The sequence below is a fragment of the Mesoplodon mirus genome (assembly GCF_964341445.2).
Source record: "Mesoplodon mirus genome assembly, chromosome: 13".
Taxonomy (NCBI): domain Eukaryota; kingdom Metazoa; phylum Chordata; class Mammalia; order Artiodactyla; family Ziphiidae; genus Mesoplodon; species Mesoplodon mirus.
This window is the reverse complement of record NC_138989.1, coordinates 67,206,387-67,228,124: the sequence shown is the minus strand read 5'-3', so window position 1 is coordinate 67,228,124 and position 21,738 is coordinate 67,206,387. Positions and strand designations below refer to the sequence as shown.

Genomic DNA, 21,738 nt, shown 5'->3' with positions numbered 1-21,738 from the left:
GGGGAACTATCACTCCTGTTACAGCTTTTGCTTTGAGTCCTCGGGAAGAAGCTTTTGCTTTGAGTCCTCGGGAAGAGAACGTAAGACCAGGGGTGAGCATTAAATGACAACTCATGAAAAGAGGTAGAGAAAGGAACATCTGAGTTTCATTTGTAATTCTGCTATGCATTTCCTCCTGACAAAAATATCCTGGGAGTGCCGCTTTGTGTTTTAGTTTACTTTCTCCCTTGAAATGAGATTTGCTTTGCTAGAGAAATCTACCCTTCAAATAATGATTATTGTTTAAACAGAAATATCAGACGGCAAGCATATTTGCATATTCTATAAGTAAATGTCTAGTTATACAAGCTATTCACTGGTAAATATAAAAAAAGAAATCAGTACCTTTATTAAGCTGCCATGAAACATTATGTCCTTGGGGTATATCATCAAAGGGGTGTAGATATAGTAAATCAGTGAAAATTGTACCTAATTGGGAAGGTAGGGGAGAAAAAGATCACTTTTCAGTAAATAGCAAGATTAGTCCTGTACACCCCAAAACTCACACCCTGGATCAGTGTTCTCAACTCTGGGTGAGCTTCAGAACAACCTGTGCAGTTCTCTAAAAACATGTCCAGGTTCCCACTCTAGATCCAGTTAATCCCAACATCCAGGGTTTGCTTCTTCCTGCTCTGCATTTACCATTTTAAAAAGCCCTTCTTGACTTTGTTGTACAGCCAGGGTTGAAATCACTGCTCCTGAGGCTACTGCTACAAATGAGTTGTTAGAGAAGCAACATACAGGGTTATAGAAGGACTAGGAAACAGTGGAGTAACAGGAAAGGTTCATGTTAGCTAAAATTCTCTATGCCTTTGATTGGAGGGGTGGATAAACTGAAGTAGAATTGTGCACATGGCCATAGGGCACAAAACAGAGAAATAGAAGGCATAGTTTCAGCCTTCTCTTGGACTCTCTCAGGGTGTCTTTGTAACACCCTAGACAATTTAGAAAAGTCGGTGCTCATTCAAGCTCACACATAAGAAACGATTTTGAGGGAGAAAGATATAATAAATCCAAAATAGAAAGGATCTCAATTTATAATTCAAAAATCAAGGTCTAGAGCTACTACTACTCAGTACTTGAAATATGGCTAGTGTGAAGCGAACATACATTGAGATATCCTAGTGTAAAATACGCACCATTTTCAAAGACTTAGCGCGAAAAAACTAAAATATATCAATAATTTTATATCGATTGCACGTTGAAATGATAACGTTGAATATTCTGAGATCAGTATATTTATTAAAACTGTTTCCTCATACTTTTTATAATGGGGACACTAGAAACCTTAAAATTACATTATGTTGTTCACATTCTACCTCTGTAAGACAACGCAGGTGATTAAGACTAACCTGGGGAGACCACCTAGTACTAAAGGGGCGGAGGTAAAGGGGAGCGGGGAGGGGAGGGCTGACGGTCAGAGCCTAAGATGAAGTAGGGTAATAAGATTTATTTTTAACAAGCCATTTAAAAATAAACCCCTATGAAATGTAGCCACTGTGTGGGATCACCCGGACAATACTGTGGGAAGAACGTCTTGGAGGAGGAAAAGATTATTTAATTTCCTTGAAAAGCCCCAGAGAACTCAAGTCCAGCATTTAAGGTTCCTGATGTAATCAACCGGCCTCGTATTGGAAGCCGGGCCAGCTGGGCGTGGGAGGGCCCTGCCCTGCGGGAGGAGCATTCCGGAGTGGTGCAGGGAAGGCCCAGGAGCCACGCGGCTCAGGAAACCACCCCCGCGGCTGGATAGGAGAACACTTCACGGGCCCCTCCTTCGATGACTCTCCCTAGGCCCTTACCCTGCAAGTGGGAAATCACTTCTTCAACAACGCCCTCCGGGCCCATGCCTACGCTACGCTCCAAGGCCGCTCTCACGGTGGGCTAAAAGACCCCACCCAGGTGGGCCAGAGGGATGCGGGGAACCGAGGAAACCCAGGTGTCTGCTTCGACTGCACGCGCCTGCGCGAAAACCCCTACTGGCTCCTAGCTCCAGCCTCTGCTGCCTTGCCTTCGTCCCGCCTCCTTTTCCCCGCCTCCACCTGGTATGTCACAAAGAGTGACGTGTAAAGCGAACAATCACAGTCCCTCTCCTCGAGAGCCAGTAGGGAAAGGGGAGGGAGTTCTGCGACCAAAGCCAGGTGGGCCCCATCTCCTCCCCTCCCCTGTGGCCACATCTCTCTGGAGTGGGAGGGTCGGCTGCCCCTCACCTCGGAGCTCCCCCAAAGGCCAGTAACGGATCCCCAGCCCTCAATTCCTACTCTGCTTTGGGATAGTGTGAGCTTCATTTTGTACACGTGTGACTTTGTCCAGTTATAAACCTAATAAACTGTGCAGAATGGAGTTTATTATGAATGGGGGAGGGCAGAGGACGGAAGGAGAAGGCTTGGCGGGGCTGGCTCGTCTCGGTCACCCAATCAGAGCTCTGGGGAGGGGCGGGGCGGAGCACGAGAAGAGGGTGGGGGTGGGGCTAGCGCTTGGAGTTAGAAGGCTGCGGGGAGGAGAGGGCGGGCTCCCAGCGATTAAAAGCGGCCAATCAGGGGGTGCCGGCTTCATTCGGAGAGCGGCGTGGGGCGTCGCCGCCGCCGCCGCGCGCGCCGGGGGCTGGTTAAGGCCATGAAACAAAAGAAACCGTGAGAGGGGAGCTGCTGCCACCTCCACCAGCCCGCCCCGCTGCCGTCCCCACCCACCCACCTAGTTACCTACCTCTGCCACCTTCCCCTGCTCCTCCACCCCGCCCTCTCCGGTCGGCCCTGGCGCTGCTCGGCCCGGGTCGCCAGCCCCGCCGCCTCCCCAGAGGAAAGGTGTTTGCGCGCTGAGCAGGGCCGGGGCCCTGTCCGCCATGGGGCTCGCCGCCTGCCGCGCCTGACCCGGCCGCCGCCGCCGCCGCCGCCGCCATTGACAGCGCGCCGCCGCGATGCCGAGCGGCAGCTCCGCGGCCCTGGCCCTGGCGGCGGCCCCGGCCCCCCTGCCGCAGCCGCCCCCGCCGCCGCCGCCGCCGCCGCTGCCACCGCCCGCGGGCGGCCCGGAGATCGAGGGGGACGGGCTCCTGCTGAGGGAGCGCCTGGCCGCGCTGGGCCTCGACGACCCCAGCCCTGGGGAGGGCCAGGCCCGGCGGGCGGCGGGGCTGTCTCCGGAGGAGCGGGCTCCTCCCGGCCGGCCCGGGGTCTCGGAGGCGGCCGAGCTGGAGCTGGAGGAGGACGAGGAGGAGGGGGAGGAAGCGGAGCTGGACGGAGACCTGCTGGAGGAGGAGGAGCTGGAGGAGGCAGAGGAGGAGGACCGGCCGTCTCTGCTGCTCCTGTCGCCGCCAGCGGCCGCCGCCTCTCAGACCCAGCCGATCCCGGGCGGGTCCCTGGGGTCGGTCCTGCTGCCCGCCGCCGGCTTTGATGCCCGGGAGGCGGCCGCGGCGGCAGGGGTGCTCTACGGAGGGGACGATGCCCAGGGCATGATGGCGGCGATGCTGTCCCACGCCTACGGCCCAGGCGGCTGCGGGGCGGCGGCAGCCGCCCTGAACGGGGAACAAGCGGCCTTGCTCCGGAGGAAGAGCGTCAACACCACCGAGTGCGTCCCGGTGCCCAGCTCCGAGCATGTCGCCGAGATTGTCGGTCGCCAGGGTGAGTGTGGGTGTGGGGGGTGTCCAGCTGGGCTTGGCCCCCGGGCGTGGGTGGGGAGACGAAAGAAAGGAGCTTGGGGCAGAAAAGGCGAACCTGGAGAGTCCTCCAGGTCCACCGGGAAGGGGTCTGGGAGGAGCCGAGGGTCGACGAGATGAGAAGATGGGTCACCTTGCGAAAACCCCACGGTGTTCCTCTCATCTTGCGTGATAAAAGGTGCTAAGTTTCTCGAGCCACTCTATCCGGCGGTGTTCACTTTACTCGGGCTGTATTCCTGGAACACCCGGCTGGCGTGGCACCAAAAACCTCAGTGAGGTGGTAAAAGGTCGGGTCGGTTGTGGATTCGGTGTTGTGCACGGAAAGCTTTGAGATTGCAAGTTTGCGCAGCCGACCGTCTTTGTAAAAGCGCTCAGCTTGCCTTACAACGGCTTGTTGGGAAGAAGAAATGTACAGAAATGGAGGCTTGTAGAAAGAGCTCGTTCGAGAGGGAAGGGGATGTTCAAGTGGTCGTTCTTACCGCCCGCCCCTCCGCTGTTCAAAAACTTAGCTTTTTTGCTAACTCTCTGTTGATCTTATTGTATTCGTTTCCATACATTTTAACTCTCGAAAAGGCACGTTGGGTACCTTTTAGAGCACTTCAGGGTACACGATGAAGAAAAATTGGACAGTAAAGTAATTGAGTTAAGGAACTTCGTGCGTTTATACAGTTTTCAGTAAATTCTCTTCACTTGCCAGCACACCAGTACTGCAGACAGACTCCTCCCACATTGCTCAGACAAAGGACCTAGGTCTCAGATTCCAGGAGTAGATTTGTGGAGGTGGGGGAAGGGATGCCCAGAGTACCTCTGTATCCGACATTTTTAGGGAAGGTCTTATGCTCTTTAGCGTAGCTCTTTTCCCCGTTATTGAAGGAGTAAATATTACCTGCCGCTGCCTTATTACAATATGATTTAACCTGGTTGATGCATGTCTTTCTCCTGTTAGGTTGAGAGCATTGTCGGGGTCAAATAAAGAGAAGTGATGGCGCTGCTGCTTAAATGATCTCATCTTTCCCAAGTGGTCTAGAGTACACATAAATAAGAGGTCTGTCGAAATGGTGGTTTCAAATATCAGAGTTGGCTCATCTCTTACCTCTAGGATTTTAATAAGAAAAATCCATCTGAAATCTGGTTAGAGGAAATAGCGTATTTCAGACTGCCTGGTGACTGGTACTTAAAGGCAGTGTTCAAAGCTGATGCCCGTCAATTAAGAGTTTATTTCCGTAGTTTGGTAGATAAATTTTGTATTCCTTTTTTTGTTGTTTGGTTTGTTTTTGTTGTTTGGTTTTTGCAATACTGAAGATACTAATCCAGGAGAGAACTGTTTCACCTCACATAGGATAAAATTATAACATCTCAAATTGTAGACTCAGAATGAGTTGGTTATTCAGTTAACAACATCGGGGAATTGCTATGTATCAGGTTTGTATTTTGCCAGGCATTGAGTTTATGGCAGTTGGGAATGTGAGGTTAATTCAGACTAACTTGGCTGCCCGTAAGAAGCTAACAGTCTAATAAACAGCGGAATGGCGCTCATCTAATCTGTAGTTCATGGCATTAACTCTAGTGTGTGACAAATTGGTACGTATAAGGACATCAACCCTGGAGGGCCTTGGAGAACGGATAAGACTTTAACAAATGGAGATGGGAGAAAGAATGAGGGACAGTGTGAGGAAAGGTGTGGAGACATAGTCTAGGTATGGTTGGAAAGTTGCTGCTGGAGGGGAGGGGAAGTTTTTTTTTTTTTAATACTTAGGGTCTGATACTTAGGAGAGTGGTGAAAAGGGGCTGGGAAGGTGTCTGTTCAGGCCCTACTGGGGTGACACTTCCTCAGCACAAGTTGCTTCAGTGTGCTCATGGTGACAGTTTAGGATAATGAAGGAGAAGAATACTTATAGGACAGTTTTCCTAGGGGACAAGATACTGGTATCTTTTGTATATTTAGTTTAATACAAATTTTTGTCTTCTGTATTATACCCTTTAAAGCATGATTAAATGTTCCTTAATTATGCAGACTGTTACCTTTATGTAGATCCATTATTTGAAAGTAAACTGAAATTCATTCCAAGTTTGTATTTTGTACCACATTATAGCAATGAAATGGTCTTTAGTTTTTCTTTTTAGGGCTGAGCTTACTGGTTAATAAGGAAATGTGAATCTCTTTATGTCTTAGGACATGGAGACAAATTGCTGACTATTCCTTTTACGCTTAATATTTTCCCAGAGTTGACGGCACTGTTAAAAGTATGTCATCATCCGCTATCTTATCTTAAGAACAAAAAGTCTTATCCTCTTCCTGTTCTGAACCATCCAACTAGTGGAGCATTGACTCCCTTTGCCTCGAACACCCCTCAGCAGCACCATGATAAAACCTGTGAAGTTATTTTCGCACTCCTGCAGAAAACCAGGCAACTTCTAATGTTTGCATCCTTTTACAGTGTGATAATTTCCCCTTTCCCTAAGTGAATAAACAGGGCAAATCATTTAGTTTACTTTTTGCTTTGAATGAACAAAATTTTCCTCCTTAAGAATTATCCCTTCCTGCCATCTTATTCATTACCTGAAGTCATAATTTTCTGTTTGACATCTCTTAATTGGTTTTGGAAATAATTATGTCACAGATGGAGACATCTGTGACCAGCTCTGAAGCAAAGAGTAGGACAAATGGAATTCTGAGTCATATAGACTAGCAACTCATGTAGATGGCCTCTAGCTTCGTTGTCTTTCAGAAAAACAAACCACTGCTTTTGATCGTGATGAAAGTTTGCAGAGCTTTGACCTCATATTTATACTCCCCAGCAGCATATGGTCATTTGCAACTGTTAAATTGGCCCCCTTTTTTAAGTGTGCATCTCATTTTGAAACCAACAATACTGTACCACAAAGGCAGGAACTGAAAAGAGGCTAAAGACTTGTAATCCAAGGTTTTATATTACTGTTTAAGATTAATGTACTTCTTTAACTATTTTCATTAGTGATTTACTTGATGGGCTATGTGTGTTCTCTAGCCTCCTAGTCAAGAAGGGCTATTTCTGGCTTTTTTTAATTGTATACTGCCAGCATTTAAGCTAATACTCTCAATATCTGGATATATATGAATAATACATATGCTGATATACTATACATTATTAAACATGTAAACAGTTTTAAAAGGATGAGGTAAAGATGGAAATTGGAGTGTTTTGATTTTTTTTTTCTGCACTCCAGTGAATTTTCTTGTACCCTCTTTTAGCTATCACTGAGCTAGACCTTCTTAGAAATTTTTTTCTTCTTTATTGAGCTGCTCTCTCTCCACTGATCCCCAGTGATTGTGTATATTGTCACTTTTTAAACAGTTAATATGTTACATTGCTTGAGGTTGTCTTAAATACATCCTTGTGAAAAAGTTTTCCCAGTTTCCTAGGGTGGAACCACTCTTCCAAGTTCTAAAAAGAGAAAGCTTGGTCTTGTACGTAAATTCCCTGTTTAAGAAGAAATATACATTTCATGAGGAGAAATAGTTTCAGAATAATGCTAAAGCATGGTGTCTCTTTTGTAGAAGAGGGGGGGTTGTTGGCATTCTCTCTGCCAGTTACTATATTACATGCCATTTAACTCTGCTAGGTGGTTATCCCCATTTTACAGACATAGAAACTGAGGTGCTAATAGGTATCTTGCTCAGATAGTGGAACTTGGGGTTAGACCAGTTTGTTTGCTAGTAAAGATAAAAGTTCTCATTCTACATTGCTGCCTCAGTATTGAAGCATCTTGCTCAGAAAGGCTAATAATATTTTGGGTTAGTTTCTGCCCTAATTATGAGTTGGGGTACTGTATTTCTAATATGCATAACTTAAAATATCATCACTGTCCAAATTAATTTACTTAATAAAATTTTGGTGTCTACTACACAGAAGGCACAGGTCATTCTAACATTCTAGTTCTAATGTGTCTAACTAGAAATTCACTGTCATTTATAATTCAGAAAGTTAATTTGTGTGTATATACATGCTAGCTTTAAAAATTAAACGTCATTTTTCTAGACTTTAAACTATAAATAATAGTTTGTATTAGCTCTGGGACCATTGGGGAAGGTTCGATTATTATAATTGTTTTGCAAATGGTTGGGGAATCTACTGCCTTTTCTTCCTGCCTTACTCAGCTAATGAACTATTTTGATTCACTAGGGAGGAAATGGAAAATAAAGTGGTAATTCAAGGGTGTATTTTCTGCCCCCTGGTAGAAATGCCAGTGACCTAAAAATGATCCAGGGAATCGAGTATTTGAGAACTATTAATCTGTTAGAGATTTCCATTGAGGAAAATTTCCAACAATGTCTGTGGGTTGGAATTCTAGATAGTTCTTACATTTTAAGTTTTCAAGGAAAGGCGGAATTTAGTTATAAGACAGTGCTTAATATTTTATGGATTTGGTTTTGAATGAATTTAATATTTGTACAGATTGAGGAATTTATTGCTTTTGTCTTAAACTGAATACAAAAATGTTTTAGAATGTATGTTTTAATATAAAAATATTTGTTGAAAACTGTCCCAATTTGCCTTTAACAGTCTCTGCTCAGCTGTGATATATTGGAAAGAGCCAGCAAGCAGAAATTAAAATTCCTAAATTCTGATTACTCTGTGCCATTAACTCACTTTGTGATCTTGGGCAAATCACTTAAACTCCCTAGGCTTCAGATTCTTCTTCAGATGGGTATAATCATATCTACAACACCTCTGGGGACTATGAATTGTACACAAATAAATTGACATATATGAAACTGTAAGTGATAAGCACATACTACTTTTGTTAAGTTAAATCTGAAATTAATTCGAACCACTCTGTTAATCTCGTTCACCTTTCCTCGGCTTGAGCAGACAGTCTTCACACATTACTATATTCATCTAAGGTGATAGAACTAGAACGAACTGATGTCTAAATGCCTGTTAAGCACATGGCACCTCTATCCAGATAGGCTTAAATGATGCTGTGATAACAAAGAACCCCAGCATCTCAGTATTGAAACAGCAGTGGTTTATTTCTTATTCACAGGGGCTGTGCTCATTTTAGTCATTCAGAGTCTTAGACCAGTGAAGCAGCCACCATCTCAAGTGTTAGCTGGTCTTCCCCTGTGCCAGAAGGATGAGAGACAGTGGCGCAGCACACACTGGTCTTTAAATGTTAGACCCAGAAGTAATAATGATCACATCCGCTCATATTTCATTAATCAGAGCAAGTCATCTGGACACACCTAACTTCAAGTGGGCGAGAAATTGCATTACTATCATGTGCCTACAGGAGAGATCCAAAATATTCATGATGATTACCACAGTATTATTTTAAAATCTATGGGATTGTGACAGAATTTTTTAAATGTAATTTATGCCCTATAGGATTTGTAATTTAAACTCAAAATGAAAAAAATTATAGATAAAAGTGCTCATAATGGGAATAAAGACACAGACCTACTAGAGAATGGACTTGAGGATATGGGGAGGGGGAAGGGTAAGCTGTGACAAAGTGAGAGAGTGGCATGGACATATATACAGTACCAAACGTAAAACAGATAGCTAGTGGGAAGCAGCTGCATAGCACCCGGAGATCAGCTCGGTGCTTTGTGACCACCTGGAGGGGTGGGATAAGGAGGGTGGGAGGGAGAGAGATGCAAAAGGGAAGAGATATGGGAACATATGTATATGTATAACTGATTTCACTTTGTTATAAAGCAGAAACTAACACACCATTGTAAAGCAATTATACTCCAATAAAGATGTTAAAAAAAAAAAGTGGCCATAAGAGACTAAATAGGAAAGTGTATTCGCAGTTTAAAAACTCCTTTAGGGACTTTCCTGGCGGTCCAGTGGTTAAGACTGCATTTCCACTGCAGGGGGCAAGGTTCTATCCCTGGTCGATCAGGGAGCTAAGATCCCACATGCTGCGCAGCGCAGGCAAAAAGAAAAAAAAAAAAATTCCTTTAGGAAGCTCCAAACAGATATGGATAATCTGTTTTAAAACCCCATTGATCTTCAGGTGATTCTAAAGTGATATATTTATTAAACTGCATCTTAATCCTTCTCAAATGGCTTGTATACCATAATGCATGTTTACTTTTAACTTTTTTCCCGTACTACCATTAGGTACCATATAGACATTTATAAGGATTACATCTGATATTTAAGCTTTTAAAATGATATTCTAATGCTAGTAATACCAAGCCAAACTATGCTAAATTGAATATGCACAGCATAATGTTATTTGAATACTTTGAGGCTTTATTCCATGACTGATTTTGAGAATTTTAAGTTACACTGCATAATTATAGCACCTCTTTCATGCCAGCGTTCGAGATTTAAGAACAGTTTGTGTGGGCATGGTTTGTTGCCTTTGTCCAGTAAGCAAAAACTGCAGTTCATTGCGTGCAGGGAAGCCTGATTTGACCACAAGTAAAGTGGTATCGTGAAATAATGAGACTAGGCCTTAAAATAATAAAATTATTTAATGAGCTGCAGATGTAGTTGAAGAGTTGAAGGTAAGCATAAAGTAGTTTCATCTTAAACGTAGTTAGAGGAGAGTGGGGAGGTAATAGTTCCAAACTACTAGGTTACCAGTGTAAAATGTTTGCCCTTTGGGCTGACCTTTTTATTACTGTCCCCCTTTCTATACCACTCTCCCCTCCCCTTTGGCTTATCTTCTACCTTTCCACCAGTACCTGCAGGAAAGGACATTGAACTTGGAGTTAGGAAACTTGTTAGAGAGCTGGCTTTACCAATTGTGCCTGTGACCACGGACAAATCGCTTAACCTCACTGTCTCGGTTTCCTCTGGTGGGGGGAAGCCAGTCCATCCAGCTGTTCTTCCCGGCCCTCCCCCACCCGCTCTCCGTTGTGAGGATCAGGTATGAGAAGATGTCATTAGTACAGATTCACTGTACAATGGAAAGTATAGAGATAATAAATTATATATGAGGCAGGGTAAAGTTTATAAATTTTTTTACTGCTAGATTTGTACGCTGAGCAAATGCTAGTTGAAACCAAAAATTGTCATTTTAGTAAGTTTTTCCTAGGACATACATACCACTAGTTAGTGATATATATTATATTTTTTAAAGTTTACAGTGTCTTAAAATTTTATTTAAAATCAGCACTTTTGAAATGTATTTCCTGGTAAAGACCTAAGCTAGTCTGTAGTCTGGAAGAGAATCATTTGCAAATGAACCTGATTCCATTATATGATTCCCATACAGAGGTAATTCTCAGCTTTGTATTAACATACTCTAAAGGGCATGAACCTAATTTTAAAATCCCCAGTTAGGAAAATTGTTCTGCCTTTCGTCTCTAATTTACACCCTCTTTTGGGTGTCACAGCTTTAGTGAAAGGCCAAATATGAGCCCTTTTTTTGTTAAGTATGTCGATCCTCTTGTCTAAACTACGTGAAAAAGGAGGAGGATTTTAAATTTAGTTTAACTTCTATTTTTAAAAATACCTTTATGCAGGGAATTCTCCACTTCTAAGAATCAACTAGGAAAATAAGGGACGTTGAGAGAATGGTGTATTTAGGGAATTGGGGCATTTAGGAATCATTAGTTTATAACTTTGGGCAATTGTCAGCTTCAGTTTTCTTCACATATGAGATTGAACTCGATTATCTCTTGTAGCTCTTATATTCTTATTTTTGTCCAAAAAGAGTTCCTAAAATCATGTAAAAGTAAACCAGGTTTCAAATTACCAATTAGATTGACTTCAACATATTTTCTCCCAGTTTTGTAAAGTTTATAATATCTTAACATGCTTTTCACAATCTAAATATGTTTTATCTTCAGGATTAAAATTTTTTAATGTTCTTTAACTTTCTATAGAAAATTGATTCATTTGATTTAAAAAATAATAATAATAACAAACATTTAAATGTGTCAGGTAGTATATCATCTCATTTGATCCATTCTTATTTCCACCATACAGATAAGGAAACAGATCTATGGGGATACAAATAACTTATCCAGGGTCTCAAGCTAATAGAATTAGAGACTTGAACACTCCAACTCAGTAAGTGGTAGAATAAGCAGACAAAGCAGCGAAAATGACAGATCAATATCTGTACTTGAACACATGTAGACACCAAATCCTTTTGGTGCTTGAAGTTTGGTACAAGTCAGTGAGGGCAGAACTGAATCTCAGTCATCTTAATGTCAGTTAAAGTACCTGAAACGTAGCAGATACTTGCTGTTTATTTTATTGAACTGAATAGTTGGATTAGAAACTTGCCATTTTATTATTTATCATTTTAGTTTTCATGTTGTGGCGTTTTCTTCCCTCTTGCCTTTACTTGAGGAGCCAGTCAACCTAAAGTTGTTTGGATCTGTTTGTTTTAGATGCTACTTGATTTAGGGCATTAGATGTCCATATGAATACTGGTAATCAAAACTAAGATCACATAAATGAAGCTGTTTGAAATGTTGACATAGTGATGTCTAAAGTGAAACAGTATTCTTAACAGAAAATTTCAGAAAATTTTGACTAGAGCTACAAGAAGGACCCTTGAACCCAGGAAAGGAAAGCTGTTTCTATATTGTGCGTTTAGGAATCCATTGCATTGCTAATCTAAACAATTTATTTAAATGTTGGATTAAGTTGTGTGCATAAGAAACACTCTCTTACTGGGATTTAGCTGATATTCATCAGTCTGTGAAGCTCTTAATACTGAAAAATTGAGTCCTTGTAAAATTATAGGAGTTTTGAATAGTCTGTCTAGACTCTTCCAAGAGGAAAGGGATCTTATTTATATATGAAATCATTAAAGAATATGATCCCCTCATTAATTCTAATATATCATGAAATGTACATATAAAATAATGTGTTTCTCTGATGCTTTTAGAGAAAAATAGTATGGAGTAGTGATAGGAGTATGGAATTATCAAGGCAACTTGTGTTTGAGATCTGACTTTCCAGCTGGGAGATCTCTCTAAGCTCTTTCAGTTTAGTTCTTTCCTATCCTTCCTAAAGCTATTAAGCCAATCATCACTCTGTTATGATTAAATGAAAATATAGGAGAGTTTGGAAAACTGAAGTGTGCTACTTATTTTACTATTTCAAAGCCAAGCCTATTGGCTCAGTTTACTCATGAAATACTTGAAATGGTGGGGGGTGGGGGGTTCGGTAGCCTAAAAAAGCTGTCCTTTACTGAACACAGGCATTGTAATAAGTATTTTTAATACATTATTTCATTTAATCCTTGCAACAACCAAATGAGAGAAGTAACTTTAATTATAGTTCCTCAGCCATGAAGGGAGAGAGAGAGGTTTGGTGGCCTGTTAGAGCTTCCAAAGATGGTTTGTGATGGTCTATTCAAAGTCTTATGTTCCCAGCTATAATTCAACCTACTTTTCTTGAGGAAAGGAAGAGTAGATGTATGCATGTGAGATATGGTAGTATCTGATTTCCCAAGTGCTTTTTAGACTTCAGAAGTGATTTTGTATTTCCTAGGAGAAAAGGGACTAGGTCAAAAGATAAAAGCATTGGAAAGGAGCTAGAGGTTGAATGACCTAACATTAAAACCACAAGCAAACTCTGGTGGTAGATTAGAACCCAGTCCTGCAGATAATCAGTTTTTTTTCCTTACATTATTTCCTTTAAACTAGACCTTGGAATAGTATTAGTAAGTGGTAGCTGTGATAAAGTCATATCTATATTTGTATTCTTCTTGAGTTCATAGAGCCTTTCACACACACAGTCTTCATCTTTTCCAAATGACTGTGTTTATTACTCAGAAGAGTTTGTTACTCAGAAGATTTGGGGGGGCAGGGAGGGGAAGTACTGGGAGTATTTTCCAGGTTATTTAGGGAAATATCTGGGTAGAGATAAGGAAGAATAAGGCATGTTTAGGAGATGATAAAATCTGGGAGAAGGTAAGTGATGGCCACTTAGTTAGGAGATGGATGGGGTGGGAGCTGGGGGTAATTTAAATATCAAGCCCAGAGTTCTAATTTTCTTAAAGGTAAAAAGAACTACTCAAGGAGTTTCACTCCCCCTCTTCATTGTTATTAAAGTGTCTTTCTGTATGTGTGTGTATACTGATTTCCCTTTTAAAATAAAACCTCTTGGAGAGAATTTCTGAAGAAAGATACACCCCAAGGATGACCCAAAGTGAAAATACACATAGTTTTGGTGTGTGTTTATAAGGGTTTTAGCTTTCTTAAATCACCTTATATTTGTAGCTAATTGATGAAATGAATGGGAAATACAATGAATTTAGTTTCTAGAAAACAAAATCCTCTGTCGAAAATCTGCGACACTTCACATAACATTTGGGACTTCTTTAAAAAAAACAAAACAAGTTCTTTGCACCTACAAGATAGACTTTAAACTCCCTTGCCTCATGTTAAAGACTGAATCATCCCCCATCTGACCTGCTCCCCTGCCATTCTACCCTCCAGTCACTTAAAGCTCCCACAACACTGAGCCAGGTGTGGCCATCCTGTGCTCTTGATTCCTGCTTTGGCACTTGCAGTTCCCTCTACTTTCCTTCCCACCTGGCAGAACGACTTTCTTCAAGCTTAAGTTCAAATGCCTTTGCAGTCTTCTTTCATTTTCTGTAAGCAACAAAGCCCTCTCCTTTTCTATGCCCCCACTGCTTTGTATGCCTATTTTCATTAAAGCAATTATCTTATATCAGTATTATCTTATATCAGTATTGTTCTCATGACTGTGAGCTCCTTTCCTTTCTATACTGTGAGCTCCTTGAGAGCAGAAATTATGATAGTTCCTGTATATCACCTGGAATTAGCACCAGCACCTTTATAGGGAATTTAATATTTGAATGGGTAAGTTTAAGCATCAGGCTTGTGAATGTTCTTGGGCCAAAGGAGTGGTTTAGCTAGGAACACCTAGCCACATCCCTTAGGACAAGTGGAGGCCAGGTTTTACTTGTGCATCTCTTACCAAATCACTTATGTCTCAACATAAACACCCTGTCTTTGTCAGCACCCTGGCTTATCTATTTCTTTTCTACCTATTTTGATTTTTATCAATAGTTTATCGCTTCACCCTACTCCAGTGCCCGTGATCCCCAGACTTTTCTTGTATTTATATCTAGCTACTTATATCTGGCGACTGCCCTGGATATTGGGTCTCTCTTCTTGGGTTAGGGTTTAAATTTTTTCTGAACCAAATACTTTCCTTTGTTCAAAAGCCAGGGACCTGGAAGAATGGAGGAAATAATTGGAGAAAGGGAAAAATGGTAATGCGGTAGGCAGAATAAACCCCCTTTCCCTGAAGATGCCTACACCCTACATCCCTGGAAACTCTGAATATGTATATGGAGTATGGACCTTGAGATGGAGAGGTTGTCTGAGATCATCTGGGTGGGCCCAGTGTAAACACAGGAGTCCTTAAAAAGCAGAAGAACTTTCCCAGCTGGGTCAGATACAGGATGGGGAGAGATCTGAACTATGAGAAGGATTCAACCTCCATTGCTGGCTCTGAAGATGGAGAGACCGGGCCACAAGCCATGTTGGTGGCCTCTAGAAGCTGGGAATGGCCTTCAGCAGACAGTCGGCAAGAAAGCAGGGAACTCAGTCCTATGATGGGAAGCAACTAAATTCTGCCAATAACCTGAATGAGCAAGGAAATAGATTCTTCCCTGGAGCTTCTAGAAACACAGCCCTGCAAACACGTTGATTTTAGCCCTGTTGAGACCCGTGTCAGACTTCTGACCTACAGAATTGTAAACTAAAAAATTTGTGACATTGAAGCCACTATGTGGGGTAACTTGTTATGGCAGCACTAAAAAACTAAAGCAGGTAATAAGCAAAAACTAAAGGACAGAAGAAGATTTCTGGATTGAGGCCTCCATTTTCCTTCTAGCTCTCAGCTCCTACAGGCCACCTGTAGTTCCTTGCCACGAGGTCTCCATGGGCAGATCAAGCATAGATTGTCTGCTTGCTCCCAGGCTAGCCAGAGCACATCTGACTACTTCTGAAGCCAGCTGGAGAAAACTCTTTTAAAGGACTCGTGATTAGGTCAGGGCCACCCATATAATCTGGATAATCTTCCTATTTTAAGGTGAATTAATTTGGACTCGAATCATATCTACATTACAGACTGTAATCCTACATCTGGTTCTTCTAAGTATATCATTCCATGTGTTTCATGGAATTAAAAAGTGGCCTTAAAGATCTAGTCTAGGGCTTCCCTGGTGGCGCAGTGGTTGAGAGTCCGCCTGCCGATGCAGGGGACACGGGTTGTTCGGTGCCCGGTCCGGGAAGATCCCACATGCCGCAGAGCGGCTGGGCCCGTGAGCCATGGCCGCTGAGCCTGCGCGTCTGGAGCCTGTGCTCCGCAACGGGAGAGGCCACGACAGTGAGAGGCCCGTGTACTGCAAAAAAAAAAAAAGATCTAGTCTAGTGCTTTTAAGCTTTTCTGACTGTGACCCGCCCCCCCCACCCCCCACCCCCGCAAAAGAACATTTTATGTTGCAGCCCATTGTACACATATTTACTGAAACATTTGGAGCCTATTCAATTGATATGGCAAACCATGGTTTCAGAAACACTGAAGATACCATTTCAATTCCGTTTCTTCAACTCCTCTCCCAGCAACAGAGGACCTCTCCCTCTTAACTGCTCAGGCAGCTGGTGGAAGAAGCTCTCTTTACCTTGGAGAAGCAAGACCCAACCTTTGCTACTCTACCAGGGAGTGAGAGGACCAGAATTCTGGCTGCAGCTAAAGAGTTTTAAGGTGAAATACAGTCCCAGCCACAGTGATAGAGAAAGGGGAAGTGGGTTCCTACAGGAGGGAGGTAAGTTGGAGACTTTCTCTTGGGAGAATTTACTTCCAAATCAAAATAAAATTGCAGCTATGCAAGTCATTAGTGCTATCCTAGTTCTTAATCTCTACACAGTCTGGTAGAGAGCTTGCCATATGTTGGTTTTTATTTGTAGCCGTAAGAAAACAATTATTATTCCTTACTTCTTGGTCTTATTCAGCTGCGAGGTTATGAAATCGTTCACTCTGCTGTTCATAAATTTTTTTTAAATCTCAGAACTAGCCAAAAGTCTGATTGATATGCTTAGTGTAATAAAATGTATCATTTCTTCATAACTAATTTTTAAATTTTTCTAATTTAATATTTCTTTGGAAAAAAAACTAATGCATTTGTATGGTTCAAACTTTGTAAGAAATAAAAGTGTACAAGGAAAATTGTCAACCTCCTACCCTGTCTCCCTAAGTCAACCAGTTTTATGACGCAGAGTATTCCCTTATATAGCTATACCAGCCTCACACTAATACAAACAGTAATATAACGCAAAGGTCATTTGCTCCTGTGCAAGTATTCCTACAGACTCAATTCTATGAGTGGGATTGTAGGGGCAAAAGGATACTTGACTTGTAATATTGATGGATATTGCAAACTGCCCTTGAGGAGTTTATACTCTCAGCAGCTAAATATGAGGGGTTTTTTTTTCCCATTCTTACTAGCACTGTTTGTTTTTGATATTTGACAGTCTTATAGGTGGAAAATGATACCTCAATTCACATGAAAATGGGAATTTTCATGTTTGGAGCCATTTATATATTTCCTTTTCTGTGAGCTATTTCTTTCACCTATTTTTTCTGTTGGGTTTTGGTGTTTTGATATATAAGGGTAGAGGTATATGGGTACCTGTGTAAGAGAGAGAAATTAGCCATTTGTGATGTGAGTTGTAAATAATTTTTTTACGTTGTATTTGGTGAGTTTTGCCATGCAGTAATTTTTTTTAAGTGCAGTCTAATTTTTCAGTACCTTTATGGCTTATGAGTTTTGTGACACTCTGAGATTATAAACTTTTCAATGGTTTTTTAAAATATCATTGCACTTTCAAATAGAAACTCAATCTAAAATACTCCAGGGCTTCCCTGGTGGCGCAGTGGTTGAGGGTCCGCCTGCCGATGCAGGGGACGCGGGTTCGTGCCCTGGTCCGGGAAGATCCCACATGCCACGGATGGGCTGGGCCCGTGAGCCATGGCCGCTGAGCCTGCGCGTCCGGAGCCTGTGCTCCGCAACGGGAGAGACCACAGCAGTGAGAGGCCCGCGTACCATAATCAATCAATCAATCAATCAATAACTTCAAAAAGCTTTTTTACCTCCTCTACTTGCAAAATAGTAAAACAAATTGGTTTTTTCTCCTTAGTTTGTGCCATCTGTTTAGAACTCTGCCTATTCAAATTGTCCCAAACTTTATAACGTGTATATATATTCTAGAAACCGTGTGTTGGTTGTTGGGAGCTCAGAATATCCATGTTCTCATAGAAACAATAATGTGATTGATGAGGTTTCCTATAGGTTTCCGGATCTGAGTTAAGGCTACTGTGTTAAAACTGTCTTATAAAATTTAGGAGCGAAAAGAAATACTTCTGTTTCTCTTGGCAGTGGTGTATAAGGGGTTGGCTTTGCTATCTTTCTGTTCCCTCTTTCCCCTGATCTGCAAAACCTAAGCACATGACCCTTTTGGGCAGGGTAGGCCTATCTTACGCCCCTATCTGAGAGATGGTCCACACTCCAACCATCTGTCTTCTCTGTCTTCCTAATGAACCATGTATTAAACATCTGTTTATTTGTACCATCCATAGGCCCAATAGTGTCTGTGTACCTTTAGGCATATTTTCTTAGTTAATAATATACCTGCTAGGTATTAAACAAAGTATTCTACTCAGGTGCACCTGACAGTTGCTTATAGTCTCAGAAGCATTTAGAGAAGTTTCTTAATGCAGCTTTCTAATGTTCACTACAGTAAGGGTTGAGAGGGGCCAACCCTAGACTCTCAAGCTAACTCTCCCTTTGTCCTTAATAGAAGTTGCCCAGCGTTTTTCTGCAGGATGATCAGGACCCTCTTTGTTAGAAATGTGATTCTAGCAGACTGCCTTCTTGTTGAGTTGTAGCTCAGAGAAGAAACTCATGTGTCCAGATAATGATAGTTAACTCCCCTGAGTGTGTAGTATGAAGAAGTAGGCGTTCATTCCACCCCTTTCAGACTTCCTTAGGCATCTCTCCATCAGTCACGTATTGGCCAGTGGAAAATGACTGCAGTTCTCAACCTCAAGCCGCACTACTGTGCTGACTGAGGGAGCTTCCTAGAGATTTAGCCTGTATAAATGATAAGTAGACGTAGAAGTTTTATTGTTCTGGTCTTCCAATTCACTTTCTTTTGTGGAGCAAAAGCAGATGTAGTTTCCTATACTCAGAAGTTACACTATCAATTTAACCTTGTAGTTCATTGTAGATATAAACTTACAGCCGCACTCTATAATAAAAACTTCCATGTTTTACAGTAGTGTAAATTTGACTGATTGCACTCGGCCCGTCTTACCTCCTCCAGTTACTGCACTAAGTGCTTTCTTTGCAATTTTGCTTTTAGCTACACCACCCACCCACCCCCACCACCCCCTAGTCTTCTTGAATATAACCTTCAGGGTAGAGAAAACCTGACTCTGAAAGTGTTTTCCTGATAGGTACCTAAGATCCAGCAGTGAGGAAACAGCCGTTTCTAAGTTCTCCAATTTGTTGGAAGGAGAAACAGGATCTTCGTTTGTGGTTCAGATGCAAAAGTTCAGTGCTAGGTTGAGTAAAGTTGTTATTGAATAACATAATCAGTAGCTTCATAGCAAAAAGTTAGCATAATCAACTCCCTTCAACAGGGTTGGATTAGCAGTATGGGGCCAGAATATGAAAGGCCGGGAAAGCTCAACAGAAATGCTTAGATGCAAAGCAGTATGTATAAGAGGGGCCCAGTGTTCTTATATAGAAAAATGATCTTTGTTTCAACCAAAATTTATATGGCCACCCCATGGCATATACTTACAGCCAACCACCCAGTGCCTTGAGAATGCTTAGGGAGGGCACACAAACCAGTCCTGAGGGAGAGGAAGCTCCGTAGAGGATGAGGCATCTAAACTAAAATCTGAAGGGCTACCAGGAGTTAAGCAGAGCTGGTAGTAAAGGGGCAAGAATAAAGGAACATTCTGATCATGGAAGCCAGGGAGCATGCGTAGGAGTTCAATATGGTGGAAGCACACCCACAGAGCTTAAGAAGTAAGGAGGGGGAAAGGAGAGGGGTACAGAGATAAGGCTGGAGAGAAGGAATCAGGTACCAGGTACAGAGGAACCTTGTGTGTGCCATACTGTTGACTTTATCCTTATGGTAAAAAGGAGCCATTAAAGCACTTTATGCAAAGAAGTGAGCATGTGATAGGTGCTTTGTTTAGAAAGCATCATCTGCCTAAAGTGACTATAGAGGATGGATGGGAGTGAGGCACGAATGGGGGCAAGGAGGGTACTTCTGGCAAGCTTCACGTTAAGACCTTTGAAAAGTATAACCCCGGAGTTCTATGCCTTAGTTGTATATTTGACATGTGTGTTAACGTTTGAAACCCTCTAATCTTATGCAGTTGGCACTGGTAATGGGTGATTACTCCAGAAAGTAATCATGGGTAGTGATGCATAGGTGTCTTAGATATTTTACTTATTTAACTTAAATATATTCAGGATTTAGGGCCAAAGCCTTTTATTTGAGAATGGGGCTGCCAACCAACGTAGTCCTTCAATAAAACCACATTCGATGACCACATTCCGTACAATTTCCAATATGTTTCTTTTGAATTTAGCAAGAACTTTACAGTGAGTGCAAAGTTATTCTATGTTTGTTTTTTTACCCCAGGATTTTACAGTTGTCTCACCCATAGTTCAACAACATCTTTCTTTTTTCTTTAAAGTACTCGTCTTTATTGAAATTTTTAAAAATAATCAATTTTCATACAAGTTCAGCATCTTCTCACATTTATATGTTACTGCTTTATGTAATTGTTAATTCAGTTAATGCATGAGTGCAGCTAGTATAAACGATGGGAATCAAAACAACTGATTCTTAGTGAAGCCTGAAATCCAACTGATGGAACAGAAAAGAGATGATGTACTAGCCTTGAGCATTTTGCCATTGTCATCAATTGAGTTTTACAGAGGAAAGAGTAATGTTAAGGTAAAATAATAAGACAGTTAAATGGACGTCAGTTGAAGAGTTTTTATCGCAGTCTAGTTGTGTGGAATTTGAGGTTCTGGGAATAGCAAAAAGACTATATAGATGATGAAGTCAGACTAGGTTTAACTCTGGCTCTGCCACTTACTTGCTGTGTGAACTTGGATGTGTTATACAATTTTTCTGTGCTTTATATTCCTTAGGAATAAAAGGAGTATAATAGTCTCATCCTTAGGGTTGTTATGTAGATTAAATAAGATGGTAGATATTAAATGTCTCACATGTACATTAATGGTTTTTCTTTGCCACCAACACCCTGCACGGTAGTAAACTATTAGTGTTCTGAAAGTCAGACCCACTTATAGTGTAGCTGGCCTATTTCATGCATCGTTTGCAGTGACTGATAACAAGAGGAAGAAACGATAAGCCTGACCTCTGAGTTAAAGACCTCCAGTTGAGGTGTCACCTCCTCCCTGAGGATGAGAGATCACCAGGAAAGTATGCCTCAGGATCTAGGAGTCTTAGTGGAATTAGGAAAGCTTTATCATCATCTAGTGATAAGTTTTTGTGATAAAGAAAAAACTCTCAAAGAGGGAAGAAAAACTGCCCAGACGAAGACTTTTAGCTTGAAAGGAGCTTTCTGTGATTTGTCTTTATCAATATTATTGAAGTAACTGTTGATACTTACGACATATTTCTTTCTAACAGGTTGTAAAATTAAAGCGCTGAGAGCCAAGACGAACACGTATATCAAGACACCTGTTCGTGGTGAAGAGCCCATTTTTGTTGTCACTGGACGGAAAGAAGATGTCGCCATGGCCAAAAGAGAAATCCTCTCAGCGGCGGAGCACTTCTCCATGATTCGTGCGTCTCGAAACAAAAACGGCCCTGCCCTGGGGGGCTTGTCGTGCAGTCCTAATCTGCCTGGTCAGACCACCGTTCAAGTCAGGGTCCCCTATCGTGTGGTAGGATTAGTTGTTGGACCCAAAGGAGCAACAATTAAAAGAATTCAGCAGCAGACCCACACATACATAGTAACTCCAAGCAGAGATAAGGAGCCTGTCTTTGAAGTGAC

At 42.0% G+C, this 21,738-nt stretch overlaps 1 protein-coding gene across 1 annotated transcript in view; it reads left to right on the top strand.

Annotated features, from left to right (window-relative positions):
* Nucleotides 1–2,938: 2,938 nt before the first annotated feature.
* The window catches only part of MEX3C (mex-3 RNA binding family member C), a 21,452-nt gene continuing 2,652 nt past the window's right edge, over nt 2,939–21,738 (top strand). The window contains exons 1-2 of the mRNA XM_082641732.1: nt 2,939–3,650; nt 21,372–21,738. The exon at nt 21,372–21,738 is cut by the window's right edge and continues 2,652 nt beyond it. Coding sequence (XP_082497858.1) covers nt 2,954–3,650; nt 21,372–21,738 — 1,064 coding nt within the window. The 5' untranslated portion in view covers nt 2,939–2,953. The remainder of the gene's footprint in view (nt 3,651–21,371) is intronic.